The sequence below is a fragment of the Balaenoptera borealis genome, assembly GCF_965194805.1.
Source record: "Balaenoptera borealis genome assembly, chromosome: 10".
Lineage (NCBI taxonomy): Eukaryota > Metazoa > Chordata > Mammalia > Artiodactyla > Balaenopteridae > Balaenoptera > Balaenoptera borealis.
In genome coordinates, this window is record NC_138874.1 from 111,846,202 (window position 1) to 111,860,611 (window position 14,410).

Here is a 14,410-nt window from a genome sequence, read left to right on the forward strand (position 1 = left end):
ATGGTCTGTATCGAGGGGTCCTCTTGAACTGCTGTCAGGAATATCTCCTGCCAGTTCCTTTCCCCCTTATCGTCATGTCGGTAAGTAACCAACTCAGTTACTCTAGCTGGATAGTTAAATTGATTCTGCCCTGTAGCGTTTTAATGTTACTAGAGTGCCTCATTTTGTTGTTGTTTATTTATTTGTTTTTTACTCCTTGGATAAAGATTTCCATTGTTTTCCCTCCTGCACCTTGAAGAAGGAAGTGAAGACTTTCTTAAACTTTTCATTGAGAAAAAATAATAATCACCTTCAAATGAAGAACTGATATGGGGAAACAGTTTTCTCCAATCCCATGCTCGTAAAATCCCTTTATAATAAGTGTATTTCATGATCTCAGATAGATCCTCAAACTTCAAATGGGGGTGAGTTTTAATTATGTATATTCTGCACTGATTTTCAAGAAAGCAAGTGCTTTTTGAAAGGGGATAGCCTTTCCAGATACATCGAATTTCTATCAATTCCTACCACATCTGAAACTTGGGAACTTTTCACTGAAAAGTGCAGTTGATTTTAGTTTCCCGAATCACATTTTCAGATAGAGGCCTCCTCAAAAATAAATCCAAATTTCCTGTAACATGAGCTAGGAATTCTCGAGGAGGGTCTGCCTAACCCTATGCAATTCTTCCGGGATGGGTTCAGACTGGACTTTACTCCAGAATGTTCCCTGCCCACCACCCCTTCCAACCTTTGCTCCTTGTTCACAATGAATTATTGGTCATTTTTTAAAAGATGTGAGATGCTATTATGGTGATGTTTAAAATTTTCTCCTTATCTTTTAGAGGCACAACTGAAGTACTTATAGATGATGTTATGATACCCAGGATTGTGTAAATAGATGAGATTAGGTGCCCCTGTGGTGAGCCCCATGGCACCCCAAGATGTCCCCTATCAGCCCTGAGCTTCCAGTCTGTAATCACCAGTGTACTTGCCTGGGATCCCTACCACAATATAAGGGCCTAGAAATCGAGGTTCCTGCCTTTCGTGTCTGTGGTCCCGCTCTGCTCCTTGGAATCTGGCACACAGGTACCCAGTAAATACGAGCTGAGTAAATGAGTGGTTTTGCTATAATTGGTCACCCAGCCCTGTTTCCTGAGGTGGAGGCAGGGCCTGTGTCCTCTCAGCTTTCCTGAGACAAGGTTGAACTTGGGTGGAGGCTATCCAGCTGTGATCCACGTCCAGACAGCTGTGCAGCAGGGAGGTATGCAATGAATGTTTCCTGAATTGAATTCTACGGAATCGAATGAGCCAATTATCCACACTGCTGAGGAAGTGGAATGGCAATGCTTTCACCTTGAACGTGGATATCTGATCTAGTTGCAGATGTTATTCCTGAATGCCCAACCTCAGCTGAATGTAAATTATCCACACCCCTGGTGAGCAAGCGGTAACCCTCTTTCGCTTATTTTCTCGGCCCACGTCCTCCAGGGCGCTCAACGCACGGCCCCTCCACTGCCCCTTGGAAGCCAGGCAGCACATTCTTTGCTTGAGAGCCGTTTGCCAGTCTGGATTAAACAAAACCCAAACAGCCCCGAGCTCTGAATCTTAGTATCAGCATGAAAACTATGGCACCAACTCCCTTCAGAGATACCAGATATATAGATCTGGATATATCTCTTCAGATATACAGAGTGTGGAAGCGCTCTTTCGTGGCTGTTGAAGTAGAGCCCTTAAAGAATCTTACTAGAGGAAAAGCAAAGTGAAATCCTAAACAGAAGAGAATCTTTGACATCAAGTCTACAAGACTGCTGAGGTGAGCGTGTGAAGCTGTGGTGCGATCCGCCCCCCGGGATGCTAGCTCAGGCTCCTTCTTAAGGGATTCCAAGTGCCTGTGAATTACACTAAAATAAAACAAGAGTTTATATACCATTTCTTTTTTAACAAGAAGCTCCCCCCTATTTTTTACAGACAGTAAACCCCTTAATTTGGCAAACTACAATAGCTCAGATGCTACGCCATCTTCTTAAAAGTGAAGAATTCTTAAAAGAAAACTCAGATCATGTTACTGTCCCGCCTAAAACCCTCCAATGATGGTTCCCTGCCCTGGAGACGAATCCATGTTCCCACCGCGGCGTGGGCTTTGCGTGCTCTGGCCCCTCCTTTCTCTCCAGTGGCATCAGCACCACTTCCCTCCAGCCGCATCCCGTTCCGATCCAGCCCCACCAGCCACTGGCTTCCCGTCAGTGATGCTTTCCCTCTTCATGGTGTCCCCCCTGCCCAAGCCCACGTCCTTCCATCTCTGCAGGCTCTCCATTCCTCTCTTCCTGTTGGTCTTGGCTTAAACGTCATCTCCACAGAGAGGTCTCCCACAAACCACTAATTAACGTCGGGTCCCCCAGCCCACGTGTCTCCTTTCTATCCTCTTCCTTTTCTTCCTTCATAGCACTTCTTCCAACCTGCAGTTTTTGATTTACTGTTTTTCCAGACTGTCTTCCCCACAAGAACGCAAGTTCCATGAGGGCAAGAAAATGGTCTGTCCTGTTTGTGGCTGAAATAACCCCAACATCTATCAAAGCAGGTGGCACATTGCAGGAGCTGAGTTACCGTGGGTTTCCGATCCAGCTGCATCCCCTCAAGAGATGGCTCTTTGACTCCAACTCTCACTGTAACAGAAAATTTTCCGCAAAAAAATAAAAGGGAGCTCTGAGAGTAGTTTTTGAATGTTAATACTGCCTTTTTTTTCTACTCGAGGAAGTGACATTTACTATTATAGTAAATATTCTTTTCCCTAAGTGCTCAAATTATTCACGTTTTTCTTACTCCCATAAATGTGGCATATTTAGTCCTCAGCCCCTTTAAGACCAAATGCTCCAAGAAGCTCATCAATGGACGGACTCAACTGAGTTCAAACTCCCACACGAATCCCCAGATATTGCTTTTGCCAAGGAGTAATTTCCAAGACAGGTCTTAATGTTAACTATCCAAAGACATAAAACACACTCTCACACACACTCAAAGACTTGCACTAATTAATGATACAACCTGTAAGGACACCCCCTCCAACTATTCCTGTAACACGCAACTGAAGGCATGACACCCATGTTTAAAAGAATTCTCCTCCATCCTCGTATTTTTAGGTCTTTGGGTCCAATCTGTCAACGATGGCAGTTGGTGAAATTTCAGGGTTAGGATTCTGGAATGTTTTGATAAAGAATAAACAAGGGGTATTAAGGGATGCATTTCTTTCCTTTAAACCATCTGCAATACATGGTTCTTTTCGATTCTGGGAGACTTTCGTATCATGAAAGCAGTCCCTGATTCATCTCTTTGCAAGTCACCTTTGGGGCTGAGACTTAAATCACATTTTTAACACATTTGCCACTCATGTCTGAATCAGCAGTGGGGAGGAAGTTGGGAGGAAGGTTCGGGTGTGGGCCAGTTGAAAATAAGCCATTCACACAGAAACCACGGGCACTTACATGGCACTAGAAGTGCTTTCCAGCAACTATGAGCAGGAATTCTGAAAAAAAAAAAAAGCCTTTAACTCTTCAATGGTTCCAAGGTCCCTGTAAGCTAAATAATAATAATAATACCTCCATATATTTGTGGAGTGATTTACAATTTGCAAAGACATATGATCTCATTTAATCCACTCTTCCACTCTCGTGGGGACTCTAAGAGGTAAGAGAACGACCACGTCGAGATAATACTGGAGATTAAAAGCAGCCTGGAAATTCTAAAATGGGTGATGGATGACTGAGATGGCCGGAACAGCTTGACCTCCTCCTTACTGTGGGCTTTTGTGATTAATTCACCCACTTGCTTAGGAAGTTTCTTTCCATCTGAGAAAATTAAAAACACCACCCTCTGGACAGGAATGTGGGATCATAAATGAGAACCAAATAGAAAAGATTTACACGAAAGCACAAGCTCAGCAAAAGAGGAAACTCAGAAATCGCTAATAAGGTATAAATCAAGGAAAGGCTATTAGCAAACCCCTGGTAAGAAAAAAAAAGCTTTTTAAATGATTTGCTGAGCTCTTAACAATACCATTTCTACCTATGATTTTCAAGTATCTCCAGGGTAATTTGGCTTGCAATCCTTAAACGCTGCCATGAAGACTTTCCAATTGAAGGGATTTACACAAAATTACAGAGAGTACCAGAAAGCAATGCCTTGCTATTGTGCCTCCAGAATTGTAGGACTCTTAGGGCTGTAGGGTCTTCCTCATCTGTGCATTCTCCACAACAACAAACACAGGGATCAAAGTATTTGTTTAATGTTTGAACAAACAAGTGAAAGAATAGGTGGATGAATGAATGGATGGATGGACGGAATGATGAAAAGATGGACAAATGGATGGATGGATGGATGGATGGATGGATGGATGGAATGTTGAAAAGATGGATAGATGGATGGATGGGTGGAAGGACAGATGAAATGAATAATGAATAGACGGATGGATGGATGGATGGAAGGAAGGACAGAAGGAAGGAAGGAAATATAAAGACTAACTCACTCATTTTACTGATAAAAACATAAGAGCCAGAGGGGTTACTAATTTGCTTGTTTTACCAAAAACAACTAGTGTCAGAATTGAGGCTACCAGGTGTCTTCAATCCCAGTGTAGTATCCCCAATCCAGATTTTCCTCTCTTCCATTCGTCTCTTTTATCAAGAGTTCTGAAACATTAACAATATTAACAATCTAATCTTCTTAGTCTTTGAGAACCACTTTTGGAGGCATATAGGCTGGTGTGTTTGTGCCTACTTAATAATCAGGGAGATTAAGCACAGAGTGAATTTTCCGTGGCCACTTGGAGCTCATCAAGAATGAGAAAGCAAGAAGACCACTCAGTTTCACGTCACTTTCCTGCCAATCTCTTCCCCAGAGATTCTGGACCCTATCTGGGCTGGCGGAATATTGGAAACAGAGGACACCCACAGGCCCTGGCCCAACCTCACCCCCTAAGAAGGGATTCTTTGCCCCAAATACCCAACAAGCAGCTATTCTGCCCCTGCCCGGGGAGTTTAAATGACAAGGAGCATGCTACTTCTGGGAGCAACCTGCCTCCCTTTGGGGAAGTGCCCCGCATTGAGTTTTGCAACGTTTCACTTCCTGTTGGTGTTGGGCCTAAGATACTTTCACTTCCTATTGGTGTTGGGCCTAAGATACTTTCACTTCCTGCTCAGGTTCTCGGCTTCTGTCATCACAGACTCAGAGAGCAAGTTCCTCTACTAGGTCTTGGTGAGTCCCCGGAATTGTGCTTAAGACAGAACCTCAAGCAAAAACAATGCACACCTGAAGGCTTTGTGCTAATGGTGGTGATGGACCGGAGAAGCAGTGCCTTGCTGGGAAAAGACGCCTTAACGACCAGCTCACGTGAAATGCCATGATGTGAGCCATGGAGTTCTGCCCTACAGGCCATTCAAGAGGAGGCCCACGAGGCTACTGGCTGTAAAAGCATAACCACGTTCTGTAACAATCCATCCCTCTTCCGGCACTTTTCATCCTCTTTAAGCAGGTGCCCTGCCCGCCGCGAACACCGCGACTTCGCAGAGGCCAGCCTTCGGGCTGCCCGTCCGCGCTTGCTTCTTGCTCCCAGAGCTTCCTTTCAGCAAACCCAGAGAGTAGACTTGGCCTGGGAAGTGCCGTAAAGATAAGCACTGGGAAGGTCTCAAGGTATAAAAAAGAAGCCGGCATCATAACAAGTGCGTGTTTTCCTTCACTAGTGAAAATCTTCCTACATTAGCACAACATTCTAGTTTAGGAGGGGCCCGTAGAGGTGTAGGGACACATCATAATCTGTAATCACTCCAAGTTGCATCTATTTCTACCTCCTCTGAATGCTGCAGTAATGAAACTGTCTTCCTTTTTTTCTGGGTGAATCAAGTCTAGCGTTTCAGAAAGGCATGAAATGAGGAAGAATGACATAATTTACTGAAAAGGAAAAGTCCCATCATTTAAATCTTTAAGATCTGAGAAGGGGATGTGGTATTAGAGACGGGGACCCTACAAATCCCCAAGCTACTGACACATTTCAGCTCCGCCCCAGGGCCAACCCAGAGGGAAGACGCACGTTCCCACACGGGCCCCTTCTAACCGCGCCTGCTTTGCCCCGTGGCTTTACCACGCCCAGACGGAGCTGTAGGTGCGAATCAAAACCACGTGCTGGGATTGTAGGGTAATTCGCGATCTCTGAACAAAGGCAGAATCCATGCCCACCACTTCTCAGGGAGGCGCTCAGGCCTCACGCCCTGTGTTTTGCAATCTGGGTGCTTCTCTCAGGGAAGCATGGTCCACGGAATTTCTTTCGGGAAGCTTCCATGGGCGCTCTGGCCAGAAAACCAGGGAGCTCTTTGCCCAGCTGTTTCCCAATACATATTTCAAGCTGCATCCCGACTCTCAGAGCAGCTGGAAGCATCAGTACTTGCCCGGTTGAGGGGTTCATGATGCAGCCTCCTTTGTCAGCAGCCGTTCTGCAGCTACAGCCCCTCTCCAGGGTGTCATGGTTCATCCCGAAATTGTGTCCCAGCTCATGGGCCAGGGTCACAGCCGCGCCAAGGGGACTGTCTGAATGATCCTCAAAGAAAATACAAGAGCACAATGTATAGTTCACATTTTTTGGCCTCTTTCCCAGCCACCCCCCTCCCCTCAGCCCTGCCCCCCAGATATTTATCTTTTATAAACATTTAATGGAGTCCAATCTCTTACAAGGAACCAAGATAGAGCCCCATTATATAGTTCAAACTTAAAAAAAGATTTGATCTATTTTATTCAACTAGTTTGGGGCCCCCTCTGCTGAGGAATGTATTCCTCGTGAATACATGTAGGATTCCTTGTGTCTTTACATGAAATAATCAAGGCAATCATTTCCCTCTCGCTTCCTACAATCTCTCACAAGACACCATTCTATTGAATGAAGCAAAAAGTTGTCCTGTATCATAGGAAGAAGCAGCTCGTTCCTTCATGGGTAATGAAAGTACCGTCTTATCCTTGATTGAGATGATGCTGGTATAAAGTCGTTAGGGGAAGCATATTTTGAACAGTCTAAATAAGACCTGAGCAATTGTTACTGAGTATGCCTCTTGCTGTCTACTTGGTAGAGAAGGATACTTGGAAAATTCATAAGAATTCACCATAAAAGCTAACGACATTGAGTAATCTGTTTGAAGACTCATTGGACTAAGATTGTAATCCAGTTATGCCTTACTCTTGCTGGCCCTTTGTTTTGTCAGGTAGACTTTGGAAATGGATGGAGGCATCCTGACTCTCTGACTTTTGCTCTTGGGAGTTCACTCAACCTTTTGCTTGGTTTTGAAAGGCGGGTTCTCCACCCAGCAAGCACTGCTTGGCCACCCCTAACTTAGTGGAGTGCATGCATGGCTTGGCTAAAGAGATATTAGAAATTAATTTTTAAAATATCATTACTCAACTTTAACAAACTAAAATTAGTTGATTTGCAGAAATGGTGCCCATGATTGGTGTTTCTGCAAGGGCCTGCACACCACAGAGTAATGAAGGTAACATTGAATCCTGCTTTGTGCTACCCAGGAAGGAGATAAGAGGCTACCCAAGAGGTTTCCAGGAAACAGTGACACTGTGCTTTAGAGAACACATTATTCCTGATACAGACAATCTTTGTGGGGCCTCTTGATATAGGTGTGTTCATATAAGATTTTATAGGCTTGTTGGCAGTTATAGCTGTAGCTGCCTTTCTCACTGGCCCTCAGGCTAAGAAAAGAGTGGCATGTCAAGGAACCAAGTTATTCTTAGAATAGATGAAATTCCTAATAAATTACTTTGTTTAGATTTTAGTTTCCTGTTGTAGGAAGCTTCACAAACATGTTTCAGGAAATCGATTTTCTTCAATCTAAGAATGCTGAGGGCTGAATTTAGCATGCTTTGGCACAAAAATTCAAGGAATTTATCCTTAAAAAATGACTCTTTATCAGATTTTTTTGTATCACTGAATATCTTGGTTTTGTCTTGAATTGCCTAATTGTTTCACATTTTTTCACGCATAGGTGATTATACACAGAATGTCTCTTAAGAGACCCCGATAAACAGTTCATATTTCTAATAAGACAAAAACCTATTTCTTTATTTCTGGAATTATCTCCAAACCAAGACTATTTTAGTCCAGTTAGATACAAAGGCACGGCTTGAAGTGACTAAAATTAATGATCTGTTCTATATTGGAAAAATAGAGAAACAGTACAGAACTCAAATTTTCAGTGTGATTAGGATTTCTGCTTCCTTGCGACATGATTTCCTTCCTCATAGATTTGTTGAGTCCTTGAAAGAGGCACAGTCGTATGTAACACCCATGAATTCAACTTTAGAGACACAATAGGAGAAAGTCTAGACGTTTTAGATCTGGTCAAGATATTGATTTTGTTGATCTCATGAATTTTATAGAAACTAAAGGAGCTGTGGACTTTCAACCTACGTGATGCTTCTCTTCTATGTGGAGTAAACAAAGAGTGAGCCTAAGGATGGTCTTTACTGCTGGCCAGCCCATCAAACATATTTCTTATTGATTAACTTTGGTCTTGACTTGATTCCTATTGCAGTACATACATCTGCTTCTATTTCCCCACATTCATTTTTATCTTTTTTTTTTTTTTCTTTAAATAGGCTTCCCTGTCTCCTTTCAAAGAAGGAATCTTGACCAAATGCTTGCATGGAAACGGAATAAAGGACGTGAACTTAAAAAAGTTGCTTAATACCATCAGATCGGTTATAAGAACCTCTGAACACTCCATAGCTGCAGAACCTGCCATACTTATAAGGAATTCAGTTTCAGCTCTAAAAAATATTTACGCCAATTTTAAGTGGCAAAGTCAGTAGCGATGGACCATGGAACCATGAAACAGAAAATGATTCCCTCTTAAAACTTTACAGGCTGCTCTGTAAAAAGACAGTTGGGATCTGACTTGAAATGAACCTGGCACCGACAAAACCCAAACTTTCCAGTGACTTCCATGGTGGAGATCACTGGAAGTCTTCCAGGTTCAAAGGGAACCAGAGGGCAGACCGTTTAAGCCAGAAATCCACTGGGTGGGTGCCATCCCTCCAAACAGCCTCCTTACACATTTAGTGAATGTTTATGTTAATTACCAGCTCCACCCAGAGAAGAGGAAAATATTCATTGTGGATATTCACTAAGAAGATTAGGTTGGGCAGTATGTGGAGAGCAAATAAAAGTCAGCAGAACATTACTCCTTCAGCCCTTTAATACAATGGAATATTCACAAATGTTCTGTTTGAAAAATGTGGAGGAATTCATGGTTTCTTGGAAGGGCAAGCTTCTGTTTGTTTAACAGAGATGGTGGAATGGTCTCCGAGGACACTCCCTATCTGAGGGCTGGTGCAAAGGGGACACTATGTTTTCCCATCAGGAATAGTGACAGCATGGGGTGAAAACCTTTCCTTTAGTTACCTGATGAAGGGGAACCTGTCAAAGTTACCTCCCTCTTCAATTCATATATAATATGACAAAATGATCCTTGTAAAGCAATAAACCTAGGTCTCTGCCTTCCAAGAATAAGGTTAGTATAAAGACAGATTGGACACTGGCTAGGAGGTATGTCAAGCATTTGCAGCGGTAAATAGTTAAAAACCTCAGACTTTTGGCTATCGTGCCTGGAGGGAGAACCATCAGAAAGCCATTCTAACGGCAATATTTGGTGAGATCACAGCCCATCCCAGAAGCTGAGTGATGAGGGCAACCCCAGTGACCTGGCTCATCCCAATGCTGGGAGGAATTCCTGGATGGAGACGGGTGGATCAAAATCCCACTTGAAACTTTTTCTCCGCAAAAGGTGTAGACTAGCTTTCACTGAGCTGTTTTTACACACTCAGCCTTCCTGTGTGCAGCCTGATGTGTTTTATAAACAGTCCCTAGAGTACTGTCGGGTACGGAAGATCATAAGCAGAGCTAGAAAAAGGGTAGAATTATATCTAAGAAGCATTAAAGAAAAGGACCTAATTTTACAAAGTCTGATGAAAGTAGAGATTTCCTGGGAAATCATCAAGAGAATTAGGTCTGGACATCGCTGTCGGATTCTTGGTGCCCCTGGCTTACCATGACGATTCCCCCGGACTGTTCTGCCGTGCACATGCTCATGATGGGTGCCATGCCGATGGTGGTCCCTTGGAAATAAACGCCACTAGAAAGAAAAGAAAGGACTTTCTAAAATCAGTATAAGGACATTTTCTAATATTTGAAATTCTGTTGGACATTCCTACATTCCAACAGGAAAACTGCACAAGCATACGCAAAGACGAAAATAGCTGCATGAGAGTATGTTTACAGGTGATTTTTATCTTTGGTTCTTCTAAAATTTATCTTCCAGTTCACCATCGTCTCCTAATCCTTTCAGATTTTTGTTTTCAAGACTCGGGATGACAACTAGTCACGACTTATATATTTATAAGTTGTATCCTGCTATTTTCCAATGAACTGGGCGGGGAGCTTTTCCTTTTAAACAATGTCTGCTGATGTTAGGGCTGAAAAGAGTCACAGAGAATCACTGTTAACAAATGAAAGGCATTAGATGCTTTACTAGATTTTCTGTTGCAGCTGAATTTTGCTTTCCTGGGTAACATTACAATTAGGCCAGAAACCCAAACTCTTCTAAAATGTCCTGCTAATATAGCTTGCAAAGGGAAATTGGCAGAAAAATGATTGACCCTCTGGAGATAGTGTAGAAGTTAGCACCCACAAAGCCTTGGCATCCCAGGAGGAAGCTTCCGGAAGGGGAGCTCATGGCTTAGGTGTGGCTTTTCCCCTATATGGAATCTTAATCAATGAGTAATGACATCAAGGCCTCTTTAATGCAATGCTATTAATTCCAACCTCATGCATTAAAAATTAAACACTGTATTTGCTGAATCTCCTTTAAGGGAAAAATTGACTTACCCATGTTATCTTGGCCATGTACATATATAGATATTACACATATTATTTGAAAAGTTAGATACTTAGCAGTGCTCAATTGGATGAAATGGGATAAGTATATACAAAATATAACCTCACGTATGTATGTATGCATGTATCCAATCATCCATCTATCCATCCAGCCAACCAGCCATCCTATTACACGCATATGTACAGTACTAGTGATTGCAGCTTTTATATTTACATCTATATAGACCGTTTTAACAGATAAAATTATACCTATATATATAAGAATAAGGTTATATAAGAGGCTAATTTACTTCCAGATGTTCAAGTTGGACAGACTCCATTTGGGGGAAAAATATCAAAACAAAACACTCTGACTCTATTTTTAGTAGCTCAGGATTAATCAATGCATAAAATATGAGGCAACCACAAATATCCAGGGTGGGAAAAAAAAACAACCCTATGAAATGGCCAAAGTAAATTATCAGGGAATGCCAACAGCCTCAGTTCAGATGCAGGCCTTTTCGAAAGTGAGGTTAGGGTAGGACTGCTTTTCAGCTTCCCATAAATGTTCAGTAAACTAGATCCAATTTGTCAAAGAAAAGTGTCTCTGACCCTAAAGCTTTCAACTCAGTGATACGAGCTACATGAGAACATAATAATGGCATAAACTGTTTAAGAATTTTAATAAAAAGCTGTTCAGTTTAGGAAAAACCTACTCCATACCAACTTAGATTATGATATTTTTTGTTTAAATATAAAGGTGTCTGTAACATGTTACCAATGTATTATATTATATTATAGGCGTGCTTTCCCTCATTTTATTATCTTCACGACCCTTATCACGCTCTGAAATGTCTTTGTTTATTATTGTCTTCTCCCAGTAAACTGGAGACTCCCAAAAGTGGGGAAGTTTACAATGTTGGTCACCATTATGTTCAAAGCCCTTAAAACATGTTTTGTTCCTCGTTTGTGCTCAATACACATTGATTGAACAACAGAACACAAGGTTAACCTGCGACACTGCTGGTATTCTCTGATCTAGAAAACCAAGAGTAATGGCAAAACAGGAGGAATAAAGATTTTCTTTCTCCAGGCAGCTGACAGTGATCACACTAATGTACTGCCTTCAGATCTTGCATAAATATTTTTCACTAATAATGACAGAAAATGAGCTTTTAAAAAATATACTATTCAGGACAACTTTATATCAAGACTAAGCCTAGAGGGAGGGATAAATTGGGAGTTAGGGATTGACATATACACGCCACTATATTTAAAATAGATAACCAAAAAGGACTTACTCTATAGCACAGGGAACTCTGCTCAGTATTCTGTAATAACTTAAATGGGAAAAGAATTCAAAAAAGAATATACGTATATGTATAACTGCATCGCTTTGCTGTACACCTGACACTAACACAACATTGTTAACCAACTACACTCCAATATAAAATAAAAATTGAAGGGCTTCCCTGGTGGCGCAGTGGTTGGAAGTCTGCCTGCTGATGCGGGGGACATGGGTTCGAGCCCTGGTTTGGGAGGATCCCGCATGCCGCGGAGCAACCGGGCCCGTGAGCCACAGTTACTGAGCCTGCGCGTTTGGAGCCTGCGCTCCACAACAACAGAGGGCGTGATAGTGAGAGGCCCGCGCACCGCGATGAAGAGTGGTCCCCGCTTGCCACAACTAGAGAAAGCCCTTGCACAGAAACGAAGACCCAACACAGCCAAAAAATTTAAAAATAAATAAATAAATAAATAAATAAATAAATAAAAAATTGAAAAAAAAGAAATGAAAAGGTCAATAAACAAATAAAAACATGAGAGAAAAACATGAAAAAAAGAAAAGTATTTGTGAATATCAAAATGTTATTTCAATTGTCTTTATGACACATATAATCTGTAAATTAAATTTGAGAAGTCATAATAAAAACCTTCATGGATTAATAGTATCAAAAAAAAAAAAAAAAGACTTGGGACTTCCCTGGCGGTCCAGTGGTTAAGACTCCACGCTTCCACTGCAGGGGGCGTGGGTTCAATGCCTGGTCGGGGATTGAACTAAGATCCCGCATGCTGCGTGGTGCCGCCAAAAAAGAGAAAAAAAAAAAAAGACTAAGCCTAGAAACAATTGCATAGAGGAAATGTCCAGGTGTTAGACGAAGGAAATAAGACATCAGCCAGAGGGATAGTTTTCCCAGGGTATGCAAAGACTTTTCCAACAGCCCCCAATTTCAATCGAGATGGCCTCACCCTCCCCCCACCCCGCCCCCACAGTGTGGGCTGAGAAGCCCCCTTTGCCCCTGGTCCAGTCAGCGTGTTCTGCTGAACGATGTGCAGCTTCATGGACTGTCAGGTGAGGCTAGGAGGGAGCGCAGGTGTGCTGAGATCACTCTTTTATTTTAAGCAAAGGAGAGACAACAGATGCCTTACCTGATAAGCTGTGCGTTGTCATGGGATTTGCGAGGTAGAAGCTTCATCTTTCTCCAGTCCAGAAACTCGTGGAGGCTCGTGAATGGGTCCTGACTTATGGAGCATTTGTCGATGTCATTCCACACCTCTACGCCCACCAACACGATTCGAATGTTCAGCGGTCTGTAAAACTGAGGGAGACAGAAGACGGGCATCCCTGGGGGATCATGTGAATGAGAACTTACCATGCCGAGTAGAACAGATTGGCAAGTTCTGAACTTCATTGCCGTGACATGAAAAGTCTCTCTGTGCTCCCTTGCTCCCGTGGCATTAGAATTGAAGGAATATTTTCAGTGTCTGATGCAAGGTGATGTGCTAAGTGGGTGCTCAAATGTGGGTGACCAGTTAGATGTTAGAGTTACCAGCCTTTTTGATGTCTGCCCTTATTTGTAGGGAAGCACGCATTTCAACCGATTCACTGGTGATTTGAAATGGGCGTATAGATGTGTTATTATCGCTAAAGTCGTCACATTACAGCTAAAGACTGCCAGTTCGTATCTACTGCAAGAAAAACAGTAAGTGAATTAGGATCTTTCAGACACTCTGCCAAGCGCAGTAATTTGTTCATTTTAAGAGAAATGTTCTACCTATGAGTTACTGAAAATGAATCTGTATTAAGTTTTCCAGCAAAGACTCAGATTTTGCTGACCCTATCATATTCTGTCACCTATAATTGACCCAGAAGGTTTTCATTGAATGAACAGATAAATATCTTGCAGGATGATAAAGGCATACACAGAACCCTTCTTCACGAACTTTGAGGACCATTCTTCCCACAGCCAGCTCACCAACAGCGTCATGGGAAAGATTTGGTGAAGGAAATTCCTCTTTTCTCAGGCATACCACTCACTTCAAGTCTTCTTGCTTTTCTGCCCCCCCATCTTTCTGTGCCTGACTTCAACCTACAGCCCTTTCTCCACAAACAGATCATCTTGGGTTGGAAGCAGGTAGAGCAACTCTTCCGATGTCTATGGGATAGTTTTGTCCCAGACGAGCTTACTAGGGCAGGATGAGGGGTCAAGGTAGCGGTAAGAACACCCCATTGCCCCC

General features: G+C 42.5%; 1 protein-coding gene and 1 long non-coding RNA gene across 2 annotated transcripts in view; both read right to left on the reverse strand.

Moving 5' to 3' along the window:
- Positions 1-6,399, reverse strand: part of LOC309635419 — a 13,493-nt gene extending 7,094 nt beyond the window's left edge. Inside the window, exon 1 of the long non-coding RNA XR_014248831.1 lies at positions 6,205-6,399. This is a non-coding gene — a long non-coding RNA (uncharacterized lncRNA). The remainder of the gene's footprint in view (positions 1-6,204) is intronic.
- Positions 1-14,410, reverse strand: part of ADAM12 (ADAM metallopeptidase domain 12) — a 387,856-nt gene that overhangs the window by 76,556 nt on the left and 296,890 nt on the right. The window contains exons 9-11 of the mRNA XM_082406618.1: positions 13,322-13,491; positions 10,070-10,154; positions 6,414-6,562 (exon numbers count right to left, since the gene is read on the reverse strand). Coding sequence (XP_082262744.1) covers positions 6,414-6,562; positions 10,070-10,154; positions 13,322-13,491 — 404 coding nt within the window. The remainder of the gene's footprint in view (positions 1-6,413; positions 6,563-10,069; positions 10,155-13,321; positions 13,492-14,410) is intronic.